This window comes from Cygnus atratus, chromosome 1 (assembly GCF_013377495.2).
Source record: "Cygnus atratus isolate AKBS03 ecotype Queensland, Australia chromosome 1, CAtr_DNAZoo_HiC_assembly, whole genome shotgun sequence".
NCBI classification, from domain to species: domain Eukaryota; kingdom Metazoa; phylum Chordata; class Aves; order Anseriformes; family Anatidae; genus Cygnus; species Cygnus atratus.
In genome coordinates, this window is record NC_066362.1 from 151,694,649 (window position 1) to 151,716,943 (window position 22,295).

The 22,295-nt window shown below is 38.7% G+C and overlaps 1 protein-coding gene across 2 annotated transcripts in view; it reads left to right on the forward strand.

Moving 5' to 3' along the window:
- Positions 1-21,745, forward strand: part of NALCN (sodium leak channel, non-selective) — a 224,888-nt gene extending 203,143 nt beyond the window's left edge. For both annotated transcript variants that reach the window (XM_035557055.2, XM_035557056.2), the window contains 17 exons: positions 324-444; positions 530-628; positions 3,509-3,602; positions 4,140-4,246; positions 4,652-4,726; positions 7,460-7,579; positions 8,632-8,700; positions 10,443-10,591; positions 11,288-11,381; positions 12,218-12,350; positions 12,908-13,023; position 13,474; positions 15,752-15,908; positions 16,584-16,734; positions 18,880-19,029; positions 19,706-19,823; positions 21,321-21,745. In XM_035557055.2, the coding sequence (XP_035412948.1) occupies positions 324-444; positions 530-628; positions 3,509-3,602; positions 4,140-4,246; positions 4,652-4,726; positions 7,460-7,579; positions 8,632-8,700; positions 10,443-10,591; positions 11,288-11,381; positions 12,218-12,350; positions 12,908-13,023; position 13,474; positions 15,752-15,908; positions 16,584-16,734; positions 18,880-19,029; positions 19,706-19,823; positions 21,321-21,514 (1,948 nt within the window). In that variant the 3' untranslated portion in view covers positions 21,515-21,745. The remainder of the gene's footprint in view (positions 1-323; positions 445-529; positions 629-3,508; positions 3,603-4,139; positions 4,247-4,651; positions 4,727-7,459; positions 7,580-8,631; positions 8,701-10,442; positions 10,592-11,287; positions 11,382-12,217; positions 12,351-12,907; positions 13,024-13,473; positions 13,475-15,751; positions 15,909-16,583; positions 16,735-18,879; positions 19,030-19,705; positions 19,824-21,320) is intronic.
- Positions 21,746-22,295: the final 550 nt, after the last annotated feature.

The following is a 22,295-nucleotide window of genomic DNA, read 5'->3' on the forward strand; positions in this document are numbered from 1 at the left end:
TAAATCCATTTTTTCACGAATGCTGTGTTTTGCTTTATTGACAAAAACACTAAGATGCAGCAACCTGTTATAGATTCATTACTGTGAATCAGATTATGAATAACAATATAAAACATACATAGGGATCAAGAAAAATAAAGCTAGTCATATTTATTACTGCTGCTATTGTTTTATTATTTCTTGAGACAACTTTTCTTATATTTTTTGGTCTTTCACACCAACTTTGCAAGGTATTTAAATGGTAGACTATAAAGTATAAAGATAACAAATAGAAAGAACAGCCTCATTTCAGGAGTTTACACCTATTTGTATACTCATTTCAGGGCAAATCCTCGGAATTTTAATTTTGATAATGTGGGGAATGCAATGCTGGCACTATTCGAAGTTCTTTCATTAAAAGGCTGGGTGGAAGTCAGAGATGTTATTATTCATCGCGTTGGGCCGGTAAGGAAAAGCAGCAGAGTCTTTGAATTCTATAGCACATACTTTGATTTGTTTGGACAATTAATCATGTTTTTCTTCTATTCAGATCCATGGAATCTATATACATGTTTTTGTATTCCTTGGCTGCATGATTGGACTGACCCTTTTCGTTGGAGTTGTCATCGCTAATTTCAATGAAAACAAGGTACTGAGTGAGGTGATTTATTGTGTATAGAACTGGCACTGCAATAAATATTGAATGTGATTTTACACTGTCTACACTAGCTGGTGGTGTAAGACTGCCTTTAAGATGAACTTACTAGTCTTACATTCTGCAAGCATGGCCTCAGACACACCTAATCCGTATTTGCTATAAAACTCAAGCCTGGAATGATGGCAATCCATCACATTCTCTTTCAAAGCTCTTTGAGTTTATTTATGATGCAGCCATACTGGCAGATGGAGAATGAACCTAAAGCACACTATATTTACAAATGCTCCAGAGTCTGCTCTTTTAGTTTGATGCAGGCATACATGCAGTCGCAGGTAAAAAGTCATGCTATGCTTGTATGTGTTACAAATAAATGGTCTCGTTATAGCCCTGCAATTATAGCATTTCAGATCCAGAGAAAGCTACATGGCTTTTTCCTGGCAGACAGCAAAGCACACTGTAAAATTAATTGTCCATCACTCAAACAAAAAGACAAAGTATTCTAGGAAAAAAATGTGGTTTAAATGGGCTTTGTGGATTACCCTGAGAAGTAGAAAAACTAGTCCCCTTTTTTCTGAGCCTCTAGTGGTGCTCCTGTGGCACCAAGACATACTTAGTGATTTTTATTATCTTGCAGTTCACAGTGCCCCAAAATAATGAGATGACTGTGTTACAGCTATCTAGAGTGATATTCTTATCACTCATGGCACTGGAGGGAAGGGATCATTGTGTCCTCTGGGGCTTGGGGATGCAAGACATCCTGGTGAGCTACAGCTGGAGACAGACTGGGTGCTGGCATTGCCCTTGCTATGGCCCTGGCATGAACTCGCAGCAAACACAACTGTCAGGTGTGCCCTTTGTGGAAACTACTTGACTCGTTCTGGAAGGGAGCTGAGCAACACGCTACCTTCTCTTCAGTGTGGGCAAGTACAGCATCATGAACTGCAGTTAAGGAGTAGTAGTGCAATAATTCTGTAGAATTTACTATGAGGAAAAAGAAAACTTAAAATTTGAATTGAAAAGATTAATATGTTAATTATGCAGAAAAAAAGCAAACAGCAAAAAATAGCAGGATCAAGTAGAATGAAAAAATATACAGGAACTGAAAAAAATGTGAAATAACATACAGAGAGGGCTAGAAATTAGTCCAAAAAGAATAGAGCAAAACAGTCCAGTGAGGACTGTTTGAGGTTAGTAACAGTGAGTAACAGTGTGAGCCAGATGCTGGCTTTGGAAAGTTCATAGCTGATATGTGGTTAAAATAGTACCAGGAAGGAGGTTGGAAGGAGTTTGTTGAGCAGGGTGAGAGTTGGACAGTTACTGAGTAAAGCGTTTTACATGAGAAGCAACAATTTTCTGAAAGAAATAATATATTTTCAGATATGCCATAGTATTTCACGGGATGTCTAGGAGCTTCAGGCCTAGAGATGTTGGTCTGGGAACTACCACAGGGGACTCAGGGCTGGGTCTCCAGCAATCCCAGTGCTGCAGCCCAAAGCGTCCCAAGCCCCCTCTGTTGCTCAGCCCCCACGCATCGCTTGCCATGCCACGTGTCCAGTTGGCAGCGAAGATGTGATTGACTCAAACATTGTCTGGCGGCTTTGAACTGAGGTCTGAATGCAAACATACCTATGCCAGTAGTAGCCCCAGTCACAGATCCAGCTGTGCTTTGTGACCCTTTGTAATAATCTGGCTGGTGGAATGGCAGTTTTTGAGAAACAGATCGACTTGGCAACTCCGTTTATAAATTTTATGTTTCACTTTTTTTGCCACCTTTTGTCTTCTTTGTGGTGAAAGCCCTCCAAGAACATAAAACAGACACACACACTTGGATGAAAGAGTTGCCTTTAAGCTTTTCTAAGCAGTACGGTTTGGGACCTGACACAAATAACAGGTATCCTTGTATCTGTTGCTTTGTCTGCATCATGTTTGAAGGCACCTGCTCCCAGGGTGCCATTTGGGGATGCAGCTTCATAAAGAGATTATGTCTGCTACAGAGGGAGCTCTCCTGACCTTATTAGCAGCACAGCCGGCTGCGGTTCCAGCGCATACACAGGCCAATGCCAAGGGAAGCCCAGACTTAGCGCGGCCCTGTGCTACCTGGGTAGGCCGCTGCGTGTCAGGGAGACGGGGCTCTGACATTTACCTTGAAAAGGTCTCGCTTGTGCGTGCAACTCCAGACTCTTTCCCTGAGATTTTACAGTTTTCTGAAGTGATGAGGACCCTATTTTGTTTTGAAGGTCATTCTGAATAATGTTGAATTCTGTTTGGGGTTTGCTTATTTTTTCCTATGTTGCGAAAACACATTACCATCTACCACAACCTGTCCTGAAGGTGTGTGTATCTTCACCTCTTCTTGCTCTTCCTTTGTGGAGAACTCTTGTAGATTCACAGTATACTGTGAATTTACTTTATTTCAATTATACCCCAGGCAGAAGAGCTGTGAAGAGCTGCAGCAGACTCTTAGAAGGCTTGCTATCTGAGAAACTATAGCAACACTGACAAGCCGCAGGATTTTTTGCAGCAAAGTCCAGACAAAATCGACCACTCTAAAACAGCTCTTCCTGGCAAGTGATGTTCAGTCAAATGGAAGACATCCATCCTACAGTGCTTCACTGGCCACACTGGGCTGCTGCTACAAAGAGCAACAACTGTGCCTGCTGAGTCCTAGAAACTCATGGCTAATGCATCCCAAAATCCTCTTGAGTACAGGCAGATACTTTGACTCCTTTACCCAGGCTGTGTTATTTAAGGAGAGTTGCGTATGTAACTTTATTTCAGACACCAAGGAGGATGTTGTTTTCATGTTTACTGCATTAAATGTTCTTGCTTTTATATGACAAAAGCTTTATACGCTTCCCTTTGTTTATTAAGGGGACAGCTTTACTGACTGTAGATCAGAGACGATGGGAAGATCTGAAAAGCAGACTGAAGATAGCACAACCTCTTCATCTCCCACCTCGTCCGGGTATCAAAGATATTTTAATTTTATTCATGTTGAGCCCTAGTGTTCGTAATTCCCCAGGAGTCCGAGATTCAAATTAAAATTGTAATCGTGAGGCCACTAGGAGGTTGTGCATAAGTTAATGTGGAAACAGGCTGCAACCACAGATCTCTGTGTAAGGCTATTAAAATCAACCCAAAAAAGGTTGCGCTTCGATGGTTTTAGGATAAGCCTTAATGAAAAAATGAATTTTTAAATGAAATATATTTGCAGTTGGCTCTTAATGATATGAATGGAATGTATTAACCTGACAGCAGTTGAATGATGCACTTGCCCTACAAGTACCAAAACCTTCATGCAACACTGGTGTTCAGTATTTGAAATTATATGTTCAGAAGGCCTATTTGATATGGGAAATTGTAGCAGAAAATTAGAAATGAATTTCAAAACTGGTCAAGGCTTATGTTGCCACTAATGAACATAGAAAATATGTCAAGAAGTGGAGAGGGAAGAATACCACTGCGTATTTTAACTCTCTTCCCATAACTCTTTCTTTTTCAGATAACGATGGCTTTAGAGCTAAGATGTATGATATAACTCAGCATCCATTTTTTAAGAGAACTATTGCTGTGCTTGTTCTGGCCCAGTCAGTGCTGTTATCAGTTAAGGTAACTGTGTTTCTTTTTAAGTGTTTTATTATAGTCGTGTAGAATGTATTGCACATTTCCTAACACCAATTAACGATCAATCGAGCCATTACTGGGATGAATGTAGTGAAACATATGATTTCTGGATACAGAAATCTCAGCTGGCACAGATCGCTGTAGATTAATTGTAATTTGTGGAGCTAAATCAATTTCTGCCTTTTTGTAGTCTGGTCAACTATTTTTAATTTCTGGTTCAGCTGTAAATCCGCAAGAGAAGAATACACCTCAATACCGTTCCTATCTGAATATATTTTAAAGTTAAATCTATTCGTTAATAAATACTTCTAAGAAAAGTTAAGGCAAGAATAGACATTTATTTCTGTTTAACATCAACTCTTCTATGAACAGATTTTGTTTGCATTTCAGTGGGATGCTGCAGATCCAGTGACTGTGCCTTTAGCAACGATGTCTGTTGTTTTCACCTTCATTTTTGTCCTTGAGGTAAAGTAATATACTTTATGTCTTCTTGAGATTAAGAATAGTATGTGTATATTTTGTTTTGGTTTTAGGAATGCCGTCTCATTCTTCCCTAGTTTTATTTCATAACATGTACATTTGGGATTCTCCATGTTGCTTGTCCTGAAACGTGTACTATAGGAATAACTTTTCATTTATTATAGTCATAATGCTATGGCACCTTGAGCTTGGGGCTTTTTATATATGTTCAACTCTCATCACTTCAACTTGTGTTTTTGGTGAACCCAGTGAACTCTTTTTTTTACAGAATGTCTCAAATTAAATTCACTCTACAACACAATGCCTGTCTGTCACAGGAGTTCTGCCTGATCCATTTATATTTTGCCTAGACCTTCAGGACAGAGGACATTAATCCCCACTGTTGTGTAGCTGTGACATCCTCAAACCTCTCACAGTTGTTGTTGTTTTTAAATTATCAATCATATTATTTCATTTTAATACCTTTCAGTAAGCTATGTCAAATTCTAGTATTGTCTATCTTTTGTTGTACCGATCTGGATCCTGTGTGGTAACTGTTCTGTATCTATGACAAAATTGTCATCAGAATCAACTGAGCAAATTGCAATTAGCCTGCTTTCATAAGACTGGAATCTAAGGACCTAAATATATTTTAAAATGTAATTATAAAATGTAAAATGTAATTTTTTATTATTTTTTATATATAAGGATATCCATAGCATAGCAAAGCACACATTTATGAGGTTAAAGAGGGTGCTTCCTCTGTTAATACAGAATTATTTTATAAGTTTGTTGTTGAGTATCTTTCTTTTCAGTCCCTTCTGAATAGCTGGTACTGACCACTATCATAAACAGGATAGTGGACTAGATTTCCCACCACTCTAATCCAATATGACAGTTCCTATGTTCCAGTGATAGGTTTTGCCAGCAGTGATGAATAAACAATGAAGTGAATACCTTGTAGCAGCTGTAGATAGAGTATGTCCATGTTGTTGCTTCTTTTTTCTCTACCCAGGAGAAATCAATATCTCCTGAGAGACTGAGCAAACACAGAAAAGTTTGATTTTTATCATACATAGACAGGTTTTAACTTACCTAGTAACTATGTCTTCATAAATACTTTTCCTCTTACAGTGCCAGGGGAAACAAATGCACTTCTAGAATTTCAAAGGAACTTTTTCAGAGCCAGGAAAAATTTGTTGGCTGTCTCAACAGGCAAGCTATCACATTACGAGTGCACTCGATTTATGGAGATAGGAAGCAGCTTCCTGCCCAGGATCTTCCCTAATGCAGCAGGATGATGTTTCAGACTCTGCTATGTACGTTGTCTGCTACCACTAGCAGACATGGTACTTGAGGAAGGCCAAGCCTTTCTATCTTGTTAGTGGCCCTGCATCCAGTTTTATGAGTCCTGGTTCTGTCCTAAACCTCTAATGCTCACATCCTTATATGTGGTATAGAAGAGGTATAGAAGAATAGGAAGAACTCAGAAATCTCACTTTTGTTGCAACACTGATGATCACAGAATAAAGCAAGATGTGATTTTTTATTTCCAAGGAGTGATATTCAGTTCAAGACTATAGACACCCCATCTTATCTAATTAAATTGTATAAATGAGGTAGGTGTTTGATTTGTTGCTGTGATCAGGAGAGATGTAAGGTGGGATTCGGTTGCCTAAATAACTGAAGGCATCAAGAGCTGATCTCCCCCTGCCTCCACAAGCTGCTACAGGAGGGCAAGGTTGTTTACAGGTCATGTGTTATCCCTGCCAGCCCCATGCAGCTCTCTCTGATATTCTAGGGCATCTGAACTGACTGGATAGAGGTGAGGCAAGACACCCTTAGGTACCTCAAATGCTAATTAGAGAGTCAGAGACTATATTCTTTATTTGGGCTTCAGAAAATATACATCAGAAAACTAACCAGAGAAACAGATTTTTGCCACAAACTAGTGTCCCTTTATATGTAGTTTAGTTTTCAAAAATTTCAAGAATACTGCTAAAAGGCAGTGTTGCAAGCTGGGATGGAAAAAAATCATGTAATGAATGCCTGGCAATTATTCCCTTTATATAGTAACACTTCAGTTGCTTTGAGATTTGATGTGAATTGTGTATGACAAACTCTCTGGTGTCCCTTCTGCCTGCATCACCCTACCTCAATATCTGTTACTTGTTGTGAGTTTCCTATCAGTATCAATTCTTAAGCTTCCTGTCTGCACTTCTGTTACCTATATTGGAAATGTCAACCACTTTTGCTGCAGTTTTTACCAGGAACATTGTGAAATGTACTGCCTTTACTGTTCTTAGCTTTCTTCTCTTATACACTGCTGAGTACAGATGGTGCTGAGTACAGACAATTCTTCAAAGAAATGAATATTTGCAATACGGGAATGCTTTTTAATTAATTTGAAATATAGGATCTACAGAACACAACTGTGTTCTTGAATTCAAATATGATTATGTGATTTTAGCCTGCTTGTATAGACAGCTATATAGCATATTACTACCTCCTGTAGCTACATGTTATCTGCATAATCATTTTTAACTTAATAACTTGTTTAACTATAAGAAATCTTAAAACCACATTCACTTCAGTAATCTATACATTAATCATTCAGTCTGACATGGTCAGCTGCACTCCTTTGGTACTCCATCAACCATTTTAGAGAATGGAAGAGGTTCCTATAGTAAGAAATAGTAATTTCTTCAGTACAACTGAAAACTTGCTTTTTATCTATAGGTCACAATGAAGATTATTGCCATGTCACCTTCTGGCTTCTGGCAAAGCAGAAGAAATCGGTATGATCTCTTGGTGACATCTCTTGGAGTTATATGGGTGATACTTCACTTTGCCTTGCTGGTAAGATTTACAAAATGCAGTTCCAGTGCTTAAGCTTAATTTTATCTGTTAAGCACCAGCAGTAGGATCACCACTGTGCTACATCCAGATAAGCTCTTGGTAGTTTAACAAGTAAAAGGCTGAAATATGGATGAAACAAATTAAGCTTGTTGCTAAGAAGAAGGAATCCTTCTCTTGGGCAATGATGAAGTAAGAAAGTCGTCTGACTGGTATGAGGTAGTGTCTGTAAATATGGTAGAAAATTGAAGTCTTTAGCAGGAATGTAAATGAGGAGGGGAAGGAACCTGAAAAGGAGGAAGGAACCTGAAAAGACTGAGAGCTCTTATCAGCAGGAGTTTCATGAGGAGCAAGGAAGTAGACCACACACAGAATCCAGATAGGAGCAAAGAACTGGCAGAAGGCATAAGTTCAAAACTGCTGAATGGTACAATCTGTCCCAAACCCAGCAGTGTTTCTGGCCCACTGATGTTGGTTAAGAGGCTGTGTTTAATCCAAGAAGGCAGAATAAATCATTCATGGAGAGAGAGGAAGAAATCAGCTTTTCCTCCATCTCATCCTTTTTTTTTATGCTTGTCACTAATCACCAGCTGTGGAAGTCACCACCATATAACGGCTGGGGCTTCACTTGTCTGCCCTAAGCTCTGTTTGGAGGAAAACATGTTCAGTGTGGCTACTCCTTTGCTCTGACATCCTCAGTTTGCTCCCTGCTGCTGAGTGGTTTGAAAGGCCTGAGGAGTTTCTTTAAGCAAGCAGCTGCCTAGACAAGTAGACCAGGGGAGCTGGACATAATTACTGCCCAGCTAATAGGAGGACTGAAAGTATTTTTATTTTATGTGTGGGGAGGCTGGGTTAGTATTTTGAAGTGGTAGAGCATCTTCTGTTATTTTCTTACTGTTTCATCATTCTTATTGAAATATTGGTGCTACTAGTTCATGGTTTCTCTTATTTTATATGGTGACTTCCCTTCATTATTAGAAGACAGATTACCCTTATCTTTCTGTGAGATCACTGGGGGAAAGTGATGTATTCAGTCTTTCATGTTTCTGTTCCAGAATGCGTACACATACATGATGGGGGCATGCGTAATTGTCTTCAGGTTTTTCTCAATTTGTGGGAAGCATGTAAGTATAAATTAGCTACTACAGCCATTGCAGTGCTCATGTGTAGACTGAAGTAGTAGTTGCTATGTGTCTCTAGTGCACATTCTATAGGGATCAATATTATATGCCAACAAAGGAGACTTCCAGCAGCAGTCTCCAATTTTATATGCTGTCTTATAAAAGCCACAGTTTTAGGTATCGTATAATAATAATATATTATAATTACTGGAAAAGCTGCACTTTCTAAAAAAATAAAAGTGGTACTGCACTACAAACAGATTTTTAAAAAATGTTCTCTAAAACTCTGTGAACATGTATTGTGCTACTCTCAGTCTTTTTCATTTCAGTATGGTGTGATGTGCATACTATGTATTTTATTTAACTAGTGGAGTGGTGGAAGACCCACTCATCTTGTTATGATTGTGTTCTGTCATAGAAGTTTCTTCCTCCAGAATGTAGGTCTGTTTCTTTAGCATTGTATGTCTTACCACAGTAAAGGATTTATATTCAATTTGAAAAAAAAATGTGCCAAGATATTCTTCTGGAGGCACTGGGATGGCTACAAAGCAAGTCATTTCTAAAGTTTATATTTCTTTCGTGCTTGGATTTGCTCTGATGTAATTGAAAGTAGACTGGCAGAATAAGCATAGACAGAGAACAAACACATTTGTTTAACATGTGGTGACACTGCATTCTCTTGCTGTAGAACTTAGATTATCCAAACATTTTCTGTGAAGTCTGATATATTAAAGTAAGTGCGTTAAAAAGTAAAGATTGCTGCAGTGGGTCACCAGGGTTAAGAACAGTGATCCAGAAGGTTTGTTGAGTAAAGATAAAAACTTTTCCTTCAATCAAACTACACAGAGCCTGTAGAGCCTTGGAAGTCAAATGAAATATCCTTGCTTCTTCTAATGCAGCCAGACCATGTAATTGCCTTCAAAGCTTTCTGATTGATTCTGAAGTTTTTCCAAGGCTTTAACATAGTCATTTGTGCTTTTGTGTTAGGAGCTGCATCAGTCTCATTAATTTGTCTGCTGTGATACAGTGTGATACCTAAAAGTCAGTATGATTTACCAGTTTGGCATGATTCTAAAGAAAACCACTATCTCAGTCCCATTAAAGACAATTTTCTATAGCATCCAAAGTGTTTAAGGGTATTAGGGCAATCTAGAGTAATAAATGTACAATATGGCTGCATTGGAAAATAATATCTATTATCTAGACCCACTGCATATGTAATTTCCAGAATTATGGTCTCTTCTTAAGTTCTTTGGCCAACCTGCAGGAGAAATTAACTAGTTTAATCAATCTGTGCTGATTTTAAGGAAATCCCCTTCTCTGTACATTAGCCCACTCCTTGAGATAAGCCCACAGTAGTTTACTGTACCACCATTTGTACAATGCTAATTTTGATACTTCTGGAGTATACTGATCCTAGAATATTATAGTAAAGCGTATGCTGTATTGTTGCTATATCATCCTATATGGTATTATCTTATACATACTGCTTGAGGACCAACATTTTGACGTTGTTAGGTGGATGTGGTGATATCTTCAACAAGTAAAAAGCACACTGAATTTCAAAGGAAGACACAAAACGTTCAGTTCCAATCAGATTCATAATGTACCATTTCACTGGGTTCTTCTATTAACTTATGTGTGTGAAGAATTCGTTGTCAAAATGGCAACTGCAATAACTCTCCTTTCACTTTTATCTCTGCTTTCCTGAATGACATTATGGATTGCTTTTTCTGTCCTTCCAGGTGACACTGAAAATGCTACTCCTGACTGTGGTTGTCAGCATGTACAAGAGTTTCTTCATCATAGTGGGAATGTTCTTACTGCTCCTTTGTTATGCTTTTGCTGGAGTGGTTTTATTTGGTACAGTGAAATACGGAGAGAACATTAATAGGTACAGTATGTACAGTTTCATGGGGATGTTCCTTAAAAAGCACCCCCAAAAAATCACATTCTGTTAGAAGCTTATCCCTGGTAAAAAACAGACACGTCCCCTGGTCTAGCTGAAGAGCTCTGAACAGAATTTCTGATAGGAAGCACTGAGCCATCTTTCCAATCCTTGTGCATTGGACCAAATGACACCCAGTCCAGTCCAGAGCAGACTGAGATCTTCTTTTCATTATGCCAGCTGGAATACACTTCAGAGCAGCAAAGCACTAGCCACAAGCTGCAGAAACACAGTGTGCTTACTGCATACTCTTGGCGTCATGCAGCAACAGGATCTATATACCAGATTGATACAGAGAGGGGACAATTCTGTCAACTTAGCATTAGCAGATTTCCCAATCAATATCATCATCAGACTTCAAGAAGAGAACAGAGACAGGAGAAAGGATCTGGCCTTGAGTCTGCTTTTGCTCTTTAAAAGAATGAGCCAGAATATTCAAACCTGTGTCTGAGCTAAATTTTAGTTGTTGTATCTTAAGTCATGGAATAAATAATTCAATGAGATCGTTCAGACAATACTGTAACTATTTTCAGTTCAAAATAGAACAGTAGAAAATGGAAATGGTTTGCCTTTTTTTCTTGCCATAATTTAGTTCTGGGACATAAAATGATCTCTCTGTCTCTCTCTTTTTGTTTAAAACAGACATGCAAATTTTTCGTCGGCTGGCAAGGCTATTACTGTACTCTTCAGAATAGTTACTGGAGAAGACTGGAACAAAATTATGCACGACTGCATGGTAAATACAATACTAACAGAGATAAAATAGGCAAGGAATAGGAAACATTCTTGCATCTCAGTGTGTTTCCAGTACCTTAGGTGGTACAAGGAGTGATGTGCTTGCCTTTAGCTCTTCAAGAGACATAGTTTGGTAAACCTCAGAATATGACACAAAAATTGCAGTTTCAATCACAGACTCGTAATGGAATATTTCACGGGGCTAACCTATTAAATGATTTTAAAATAAAAATGTGTTTTCAGATTTGGAAGTGCAGTAAAACACTTTTCCATTGTTATCTCTCCTTTGATTGTGGCAAGGGGACTTTCAGATAAACTTTGTCTTTAATGCCTGTACTGTGGTTTGTTCCAAGTGAATGAAGGTCTTAATGACCTCAGAATTTGTCCTTGAATCATTTTACATTGCTTAAATAAATTTCTGCCCGTGGTTTCTGTTGCAATGAAAATCGAATTATTCACTTCCTTCTTAAAATTAATGCACAAGGAAGCTTTTTGAAATCCATGTTTCAGAACACCAATTTGTTTCTTTCCAATGGTAGAACTGCAGAGTGCCTTGTATGTGTTAGTGAGATCCATGCCTAGGGTTTTTTTGTCATGCCTCTTTCTTTTTCTGATCTCTAACCACTAAAGAAACCACAAAAAATGCCCACAAGAGTCAATGAAAAAGATCTTTCCTCCTTTTCTATAAAGGGAAATGTCCCCCACATCTGATGTTCAGCATTATTCCTTAATTATGAAGCTTTAAAAAAATGATAGTCATATATATCATATGTATTGCAGAGAAATTGATGATTGACTTTTTATGAATAACTGACTTTGTTTTCTTTTGTTTTAAAGGTTCAGCCTCCATTTTGTACACCAGATAATAGCACCTACTGGAAAACAGACTGTGGAAATTATGCTGGTGCTCTTATGTATTTCTGTTCATTTTATGTCATCATTGCATACATCATGCTAAATTTGCTTGTTGGTAAGTGAAAATATGAAATAACATAACAGTCCATCTTGGCATGTAGTCTATTAGACTTTAGTCTGTTGTGCTGTTCAGATATGAAGTTACTTTGTACCTTCACTGCTACCATATATGCATGTCATGCTTTTGATAATTCTCTAGCATGGTGTACGCTAAAACTTAGGAAGTTTGGGAACACAAGTTTTTTGAACAGAGATGTGTTGTATTTGTAGTGTGTAATTATATATGTATTATGTTCTGACCTTCCCTATCCTCCAGTTAACATTTTTCCAATATTGTGGGAATTCTCCTAACTGATTTTAGAAAATGTTTGATTAGGCATCTCTCTAGCATTTAAGCACAACTTTTTAAAAGTAAGCACAATGAATATTTATGCAGCATGGTATAGCCCATGGAAAATGTTCATCTGAACATTCACCTAATGGCATTGGTTGGCTGTGAAGCTTGCACAGCAGAATTCACATTCTTTTGAAATTCATTGTTGCTTATATTTCATCAGTTAGAATGGTACTACAGGCTTTCTTTACAGTGTATTTTGGTTTTGTGTTTTTTAGCTATCATTGTGGAGAATTTCTCATTGTTTTACTCAACTGAAGAAGACCAACTTTTAAGTTATAATGATCTTAGGCATTTTCAAATTATTTGGAACATGGTTGATGACAAGAGAGAGGTAAGAAACTTGAAAATGAGCACTGAAATCCAGTAAGTCCACATTTTTCATTGAAAAATCATATGGGAAAAACAAAGTCTGCTGACAAAGCTCACTGAACAATTACTTTCCAGGTTCTGAAAACTCAGTGAACATGATCTAACATTGTTCATGATCCATCAAATACTAACCTGTAATCTTTACCACCATGAAGTACTTACAACAGCAGTTTTAAAAACAGATGTAAATATTCATAGTATCAACGCAGTAGAACTCGTACTCCCAGCTCCACAACAGTTGTTTCGTTTTCTTCACTCTGCAGACCCACATCTATTTATGTGTCTGATATTCAGAAGTGCTTTGCTGGGATTTTGGCACTGTCTCCAGTAAGATCTTCATAGGGAAGCAAATGAAGTATAGGCTGGATGAGCAAACATCAAGATGGATTGAAAAGTAGCTGAACAGCCAGAGGGTGGTAGTCAGGGGCAAAAAGCCTAGTGGGAGGCCAGTAACAGTCTGGATAATGGGGCAGAGTGCATTCTCAGCAAGTTTGCAGATGACACAAAACTCAGCACCAGAGGGTCATGCTGCCGTCCAGAAGGACATGGGCAGCCTGGAGAAATGGGCTGAGATGAACCTCATGAAATTCAACAAGGGGAGGTGAAGAGTTGTGCACCTGGGGAGGAACAGCCTCAGGCACCAGAACATGCTGGGGTGACCCAGCTGGGAAGCAGCTTTACAGAAAAGAACGTGGGGTTGCTGTTGGACATTAAGGTAGACTTGAGTCAGCAATGTGCTCTAGCAGCTTACAAGGCTAATGGCTAAGGCTAATTGGGAGTGTTGCCAGCAGGCCAAAGGGGGTGATCCTTCCTTTGTTTTCAACACTGGTGAGGCCATACCTGGAGTACTGATGTTGTTTTACACAGCTGGGCAGCTGAGCTGCACCATAACCACTCTCTCATTCCCCCTCCTCAGAAGAAGAGGGTGAAAAGAGTATGCTGGAAAGAAAAGAAAAACAAAACAAAACAACAAAAAATATCTCACAGGTTGAGATAAAGATAATTTAATTAAAGGAAGAGGGGAAAAAAAAAACAACAAGCAAAGGCCTTGCAAAAGCACATAGAGAAAAAAAAAGTTATTCGTACTTCCCATCAATGAGTGATGTTTGGCCATGTTCCAGGAAGCAGGGCCTCAATACACCTAGCGGTTTGGGAGGACAGACGTCTTCATAATGAGAGCCCTCCCCTGCTTCCCCTTTCCCACCTTTTATTGCTGAGTGTGTCATCATATGGTATGGAATATCCTTTTGGTTGGTTTAGGTCAGCTGCCCTGGTAATATCCTGTCCCTATCCTCTTGCCCACCCCCAGCCTACTGGCTCTGAGGGGGTTTAGAGGGAGTCCTGATGCTGTGCCAGAATTGCTCAGCAATAAACAAAACACTGGTGTGATACCAATGCTATTCTAGCTACAAGTGCACTGTACGGACTGCTGCAAGGAAAGTTAACTCCATCCCAGCCAGACCCAGTACAACTGCATTCAGTGATGTGCTTCCCAGTACAAGAGAGACATGAAGCTATTGGAGGGAGTCCAGCAAAGGGCTACAAAGATGACTAAGGGACTGGAGTCTCTCCTCTTATTTGAGGAGAGGCTGTGAGTGAGCTGGGACTATTCAGCCTGGAGAAGAGAAGGCTCAGGAGGATCTGATCAATGTCTATAAATACCTAAAGGGAGGGTGCAAAGCAGAAGTCAGACTCTTTTCAGTGGTGCCCAGTGACAGGAAAAGAAGCAACAAGTTCAAATGAGCTCCCTCAGAACATATCAGGCAGCGCTTCTTTGCTGTGTGGGTGATGGAGCACTGGCACAGGTTGTCCCAAGAAGTTGTAGGGTCTCCTCCTCAGAGATCTTCAAAAAGCCATTTGGACCCAGACCTAGGCAACTGGCTCTAGGTGGCCCAGCCTAAGCAGGGGGCTGAACAAGATAACTTCCAGAGGTCTTTTCTAATCCTAATTATTCAGGGATTCTGGGATGAGAAAAGCATCCGAGAGCCTGAGCTATTCAGAAATTCTGATACCCACTTGAACTAAATCATCAACTGAATGATTCATGACATCACTAAGATATGAAAATACGGTGACAGAAGTTGGTCATCTGCAGGTGGCAGGTGGCTGTGGTGGCATTGGAAGCCACAGTCTGTACTGATGGAGGTGGAGAGTTGTGCATCTGTCATGCCCAGGACTGACAGTATCTCTCTGTGATGCGGAACAACAATACAACAACAGCAAAAATACATCCAGTTAGGCTACGCTGAATCTTAGAACAGAAGACCTTTGAAAAGACAGTGAACTACAAACGTTATCCTGTCCAAAAATTCACACAGAAAGGGAGAGTTTTACAGCTAGGTGTAGGCCAGGCTGTGAATGTTTAAACTGTAATTTAATTTCAGTTTTTCAAAGGCAGCTTTTTGGTGTTATAACTCATTTCAGATTAATGCAAATGGGGAAACTAAATCCCTGAAGCAATTTCTGAAAATTTCTGACAAAATGAACAGCACAGAATCTCATTATGTATCACTCAAATAACAGCAAAGTTCCATGAACTACAAGTGATGTGCATGTGCTGAAGAGCTGGCTGCAAGGTTTGACATGGAATCTTTGGAGAAATAGTATTTCTCTCACCAATCAAGTTGAGTATCTGAGTTGGTTGTTAGATCACAGTAATAATATACCGGCTATTATGCAATTTTACCCAGGAGTAATTCCTACCTTCCGAGTGAAATTTCTGCTGAGACTTCTGCGTGGCAGGCTGGAGGTGGATCTTGACAAGGACAAGCTGTTGTTCAAGCACATGTGCTATGAAATGGAACGGCTGCATAATGGTGGTGATGTCACTTTCCACGATGTGCTGAGGTACTGTGAGATTTTCTCTAAATTTGTAGAACTCATATAATGTCCTGTATTTCTTGCTAGGCTAAAAGGTATTCATTAATCTTGGGAAAAGGCAAGATCAATAGCCACAGAGGCATTGCCATTTAAAATGTAATACAAAAATTGGATTTCCCTTTTTTTCCTGAAAAAAATATTTATGATGGAGAACATGGATCTTAAGGAATCAGCTGTAAGTGATTTTAACATTTTTGTTTGAGACAAATTGTCTTAACCAGCAGTCCTATATTGACCTTGAATCCCAAGAAATGCAAAGTTGTTCTCACACATGAAGTAAACAGACAGTGTATCTGACTAGAAATAAAATAGAAATGAGAACATTACAGAATCAGAATTATCTAAATGTAAAAACTTATATAAAAAAAAAAAACACCAAAGCTACAAATGCCCTAGCTGCTTACAGTTCAGCAAATCACCTTTGTTGGATTGTTAATATAGCTGCTAGAGTCTTCATTTGTTTCAAGCACCAAAAGTCTCTTCTAGAATCATCTTAGCATTTTTTTAGCTTCAGATATGAATTCATTGCATGCGCCAAAATTACGTTGTTGGTTTTTTTTCATTAATTATGAGTTTTGATTTTCTAAATTCAATTAGGTGTGGATCAGCATTTAAAAAAGACAATATGTATGTTTCTTCCAGCATGCTTTCATATAGGTCTGTGGATATCAGAAAAAGTCTTCAACTGGAAGAGCTGCTTGCTAGGGAACAACTGGAATATACCATAGAAGAGGAGGTGGCCAAACAGACCATACGCATGTGGCTGAAGAAGTGCTTAAAGCGAATTAGAGCAGTAAGTCAAGCTAAAACAGACTCTAAATGGTTGCAACATTGCTAAATTGCAACAAAGCTGGAATTTGCTGTCACAATGCTTAATTTATTCTGGAGCCACAATAATATTTATGTGAAAAAGAATGTAGCAGTTGCTAACTCAGCAAAAAAAATGTCAACAGATCAATTCAAAGCATTAGAAAAATAATCATCTTTTGAAGGCAAAAAGCTCTCTTCCTGCCAAAAATATATCTGTCTTTTCAATACATCAGGAAGATGTATGTGCAAAGACCAAAGTCAAAGGAATAAAGGAAAAACAATGTCATTTGATGAAACCTCTTAGGCCTAATCATGCCTCTAAATACAATTGTATTATTTCCTTGCCTCTGCTGACACAAGATACCATTAATAGCCACCAGCAGATGACTCTTCAAATGGAATCTGTATCAAGATACATAATTGGAATGAGCCATGAGATTAACTGTGTGCAAATGAGCAATGTGTACATGCAAATCAAGTCTGCAAACAGTAGCTGTGTCTATGCTAATAGGTTAACTAGGGCCAGGTCACTGGCGCAGGAGTGGCAAGGGATCACCCACACTCATGTTCGTCGGCCCGGTTTTGGTCCATGCAAACTCCTGCTCTCCCAGACTCCTGCCATAAGGCCTTCCAGATCCCTGCTACAGGAGCACCAATGCCCTCCAGGCACAGTTCAGGGCGAGTAGAGACTGTTCCCAGTCAGCAGTGAAGTTGAAGCTTTCTTGTGTGGTAGAGGAGGTCAGCCAGATCACTCAAGTCTTGGCCTACCGCTTGGCTTCAGCACTGCAGGAAATCTCAGCCTGTTTAATTCACTAGCACAGATAGAGCCAGTGCTTCTGTATTCTCTTTACACAGTGCTGCTGATTGTCAGAAACATTTTTGCCTTTGCTCAGCATTACTTCAGTATTTGCTGATCAAACTTTGTCTTGGATGAAATTTGCATTAAGTATTTTCAGGAAATTTGAATTGGCCTTTGCAATTATTCTCCTCTTTTCTTCAAAAAACAATTCATCCTTTATATAAAAAGTTTTATCCTGGCTATCTTAATGAGTGATTTTTCAGTGGCTCTAAGGCTGAGTCCAGGTTTTGTTATTTTTTATTTTTATAAAAGCTTACTTCTTGTGTGGAGTTTTTCTGTAAACATCTGTGATCATGGGATCTGGCCTTTCCTGTTTGCAAATTTATAGAAAGAATAACTGAGCGATATGAATGTAATGCAGATTCAAGCTGAAACATGAGCATTCAAGGCATATTCAGATAAATAGTTTCATTTTGGTTCCGTCTCTGTAATAGCAATGACAGTAAATTTAATCTCAGCTCTCAGTTCTGGGTTTGTTCAACTCAGATGTTCATTTCATTATGATATTGAATTACACTATGTTAAATATGCTGTTCATTTCATTCTCTTAATACAGTTCAGATCATTTCACATTATATGAACCTTTTATAAACTGAATATAATTATGGAAGTTAAGATGTATTTTCAAATTCTCTTGTTAGTCTTTAAAGAGAGAGCCTGTGAAAACTACCCAGGCAAGTGAAACCCTTCCTAAGGGCTGTTTATTTTAATTTAAAAGCAAATTAGATTGTATGATTATAATGGTAGTGGTTTTGTTTTTCTATTTGTACTGTAAATCTATACTCAGTCCCAAGGTTTCCACTACTGTTTTATTCATTGTTTTTGGAAGTCTGTTCCAAAGTCCATGAAAACAATCAGAATTTTTTCATTGCATTCATGTAAATCTTATGGTATCTCTAGCAATTTCCTTGTTTCTTCTTCTTTTGCAGAAAAGTTAGCATACAAATTAAAAACTGTATGTATTTTTAACCTCTAGGTTTTTATGAGCAATTTGTCTTCCACTTAATGTAGTTTATAAGTTTTAGCCTTCAGTTTATACATAAAGGATAGATGTGCTGGTAGTCACTTTATTTAAATAATGGCCATCTGATACATGTGGCTTTATTGATGCACCTGGAATCCACATTTGGCACTCACTATTTGGTTAAATATTTAAAAGTTTATGTTTTTTTTTTGTTTGTTTGTTTTCTTTTGTTTTTTTTTTAAACAATCAAACACTGAGATACACCAATGAGAACATTATTTTTGTCACATATTGTACCTTGATAGAAACAACAACAGTCGTGCAGCATTATCCATAGTCTACGAGAGAGTCAACAGCAGGAGTTGAGCCGATTTCTGAATCCTCCCAGCATTGAGACAACACAGCCAAGCGAAGATATGAATGCTATTAATCAAGATAACAGCGCGCAGCCAGAGGTATGTTAACCAGGAGACTATCAGCTACTCAGAGCAAATTTTAAAAAAAAAAAAAACTTCAATTTTTCTTATTTGTTCTTTGAAATGTCATTTTCTCTGGAAAAGTTGAAAGCTATATTTTATTTTGCTTTCCTCTTTGCCTTTAGATGTAAAGTTAAGATGACCTAAGGCAGGAATTCCCCAGCTTATTTAGCTAGCACTATGTAGGGTGAACTCAGCAGTACAACACTCACAGCACCAACTTCCAGCTCTAGCATGAGCTATGTACAGGGTCAGGGACATGAAGTTTACCTCTTCAAGAATTCTCAAGTAGTTTTTACACTGGGAATGATAGCATCGGGCATGCTGGGTCCTGTGAGTAGGAGTCCTGGGTTCTTCCAGAGTAGGAAATGAGGAAGGTACTGCATAAGGACTCCACTGTAGAAGGCTGTGAACAATTTTGTACCCTTCAGTGAAATTGCATAATGGAATTGAGCCCAAATGGTCTTTATTTTCAAATCGGTTGTGGAGTTTTGGGGCAGTAAAGAATAGAAACTATATTGCCTTAACAAATGGTAATATATATTGTTTGGATTCGCGTACAAAGTTGGAAGTAGAATAGAAAGGTTAGATAGCCTTTCTTGGGGCTTTCTATGCGATGGGGAACTTTGACTGAGGTTCTTGTTTCTCTGTTCAGACAAGTAGCCAGCAGCAGCTCCTTAGCCCAACGCTTTCTGACAGAGGTGGCTATCGACAAGACTCTGCAGATGCTGGGAAACCTCAGCGGAAATTTGGACAGTGGCGTTTGCCATCAGGTAAGTGAAAAAAGTGTTTCAGTAGAGTCCCCATGCGCCAAATTACTGCTGTACAGTAACAAGACCATAAAAAAATATGAAGTATTAGAGAGACTAAAATGGAGCAAACACCAAGGGAGAGGCTTCATAAGTCACAGTTCTACCTCCTGTCTGTAGCTTGCATTCACATCAGACTTTTTCTACCCTCATCTGTGCTGAAATACAGCAATCTCTCTCCTTTCTGCCAATTCTGAAAGTTTGGAAGATGGTACCTTAAGGGAGACTGTAAAGAGGTGGGGATTGGTCTATTCTCCCATGTGTCCAGTGATAGGATGAAGAGGAATGGGCTAAAGTTGCGCCAGGGGAGGTTTAGGTCGGAGATTAGGAAAAACTTCTTTACTGAAAGGGTTGTTAGGCATTGGAATGGGCTGCCCAGGGAAGTGGTTGAGTCACCATCCCTGGAGGTCTTTAAAAGACATTTTGATGTAGAGCTTAGTGATATGGTTTAGTGGAGGACTTGTTAGTGTTAGGTTAGAGGTTGGACTCGGTGGTCTTGGAGTCTCTTCCAACCTAGATGATTCTGTGATTCTGTGAAATCCATGTCTGTCCAGTTTAGAGATGACTATGTTGTGTATGTAGTGTATAAGGTGCCACGTATAAAGTCAGAGAGATCATCATGCAGTGAATACCATTAACCCTGCTTTAGTGACCAGAGTACTTGTCCAAGAAATGGAATAGCTTACTAGAGAGCTTTCAGTCCACATTTTCCATTTAAGTGTCACTGAGCAAAACAGAGAGGAAGAGTAAAACAGGGAACATGCTAAGGAGGGATCATTGGACTATAGCCAGCTGGATATGTTTTCCAAATAAGAATAAGGAGTTCAGGGTTCCCTTTCTTAGCACTGATCTTGACCACATGAATCTTGACTGTTCGATGCTGGACAGCAAATGAGGGGCACCCCCATACACAGGACAGGCTGGCATGTGGTAAGTACTCTGTTTCCAGTCCAACAAAGATTATGAATAACATCATTAATATCAATTGCAGTTTTCATATACTTACACTTGTTTTACTGCTTTCCAAAAGCAATGCCAGCACCTTGCACTGGTTTCTACTCCAAGGCCATTGTCAAGTATCGCTTTCTAGGCATAGAAATGCTCTTTTTCCTCCATTTTTCTGGTTGAAGTGGTAACACTTTCACCATTTTTCCAGTACATCAGCTCGTGTAAGTACTACCTAAATCATTTAATCAGCCAGGTAAGGAGAGACCTATTGCATCAGCTATCCCAGCAGAAGGAAATCAGGCACTGCTTAGTTAAACTGCTCTACCAGCAGATGAGTGGGAGCAGTGGGAGCAGCTGGAGCTGAAAAAATCATTAGGTTAGCATCTTTCTGTTTCTGCACTAAACCACTTCAAAGCTACCCCAGTCCAGCTAGTTCTGTATACCTGAATTCTAAGCAGAAATGTTCAAGAAGCAAATCTACTCTAATACAGAGCCTTCTGTTTACTTTCATAGCCCCCAAACCAATAAGCCATTCTGTGTCTTCAGTCAACCTTCGCTTTGGTGGACGTTCAACTATGAAATCTGTCGTATGCAAAATGAATCCCATGTCTGATGCTGCATCTTGTGGATCAGAAGTCAAGAAGTGGTGGACAAGACAATTAACTGTGGAGAGCGATGAAAGTGGAGAGGACCTACTTGATATCTGAGAAAGATTTAAGTAAGATTGCAACAACAACCACTTCAAACACAATCTAATTTTCTATGTTTAGAATTGAACACACTGTAAGTGATGTACGATTTATTTAAAATCAGTGTCATAAAATCTTTCAATTGCTTATCCTTCTGCCATATGAAACATAGCACATACATGTTAGAGTTCACTTCTATAGGTATTAACTGTACTTTAAGAAACCTGTATACAATAGCACTACTATTAAAGCCAGAGCGACTGTATTGCCTTTAGCAGAGACAGAGCTTTGAAAGATTTTGTGTTCTGCAGGTACATAATGGAAATGCATTTTGATATACGCATCTGTGTTTTTCTTCAACCTATACTGTACTTTAAAATTGCAACACTTTACAATACAAAGGTAATATATTTCTTCTTGTGTTTTCCTTCAGTTCTTATTTATTAAGATTTCTTTAGAAAGATTTTACTATTCACAAATGACCTGAAGAGGTCAGCACTGACTTCATGTTCAAGGGAAGTATTTTTACAAAGTGCAGATTCTGAATTACAAATCTAAGCTTTTTCTGAACCTTTTTTTAAAATATGCAAGATACAAGATAACTCATTTTAAAATCAGAAGGTGAAGGATTGGCTTTTAAAATGTAAATATATTTGGGTTTTGGTTAATTATGCAAAGAGCTTGATTTTCATACAGAAAAAAAAAAGAAAAAAAAGACATAAAAACTGTACATTTAATCATCCATCAAAAGACTTCCATGTGAAAAAACATGGTTTATGCTACATTTTCAGATTATGCT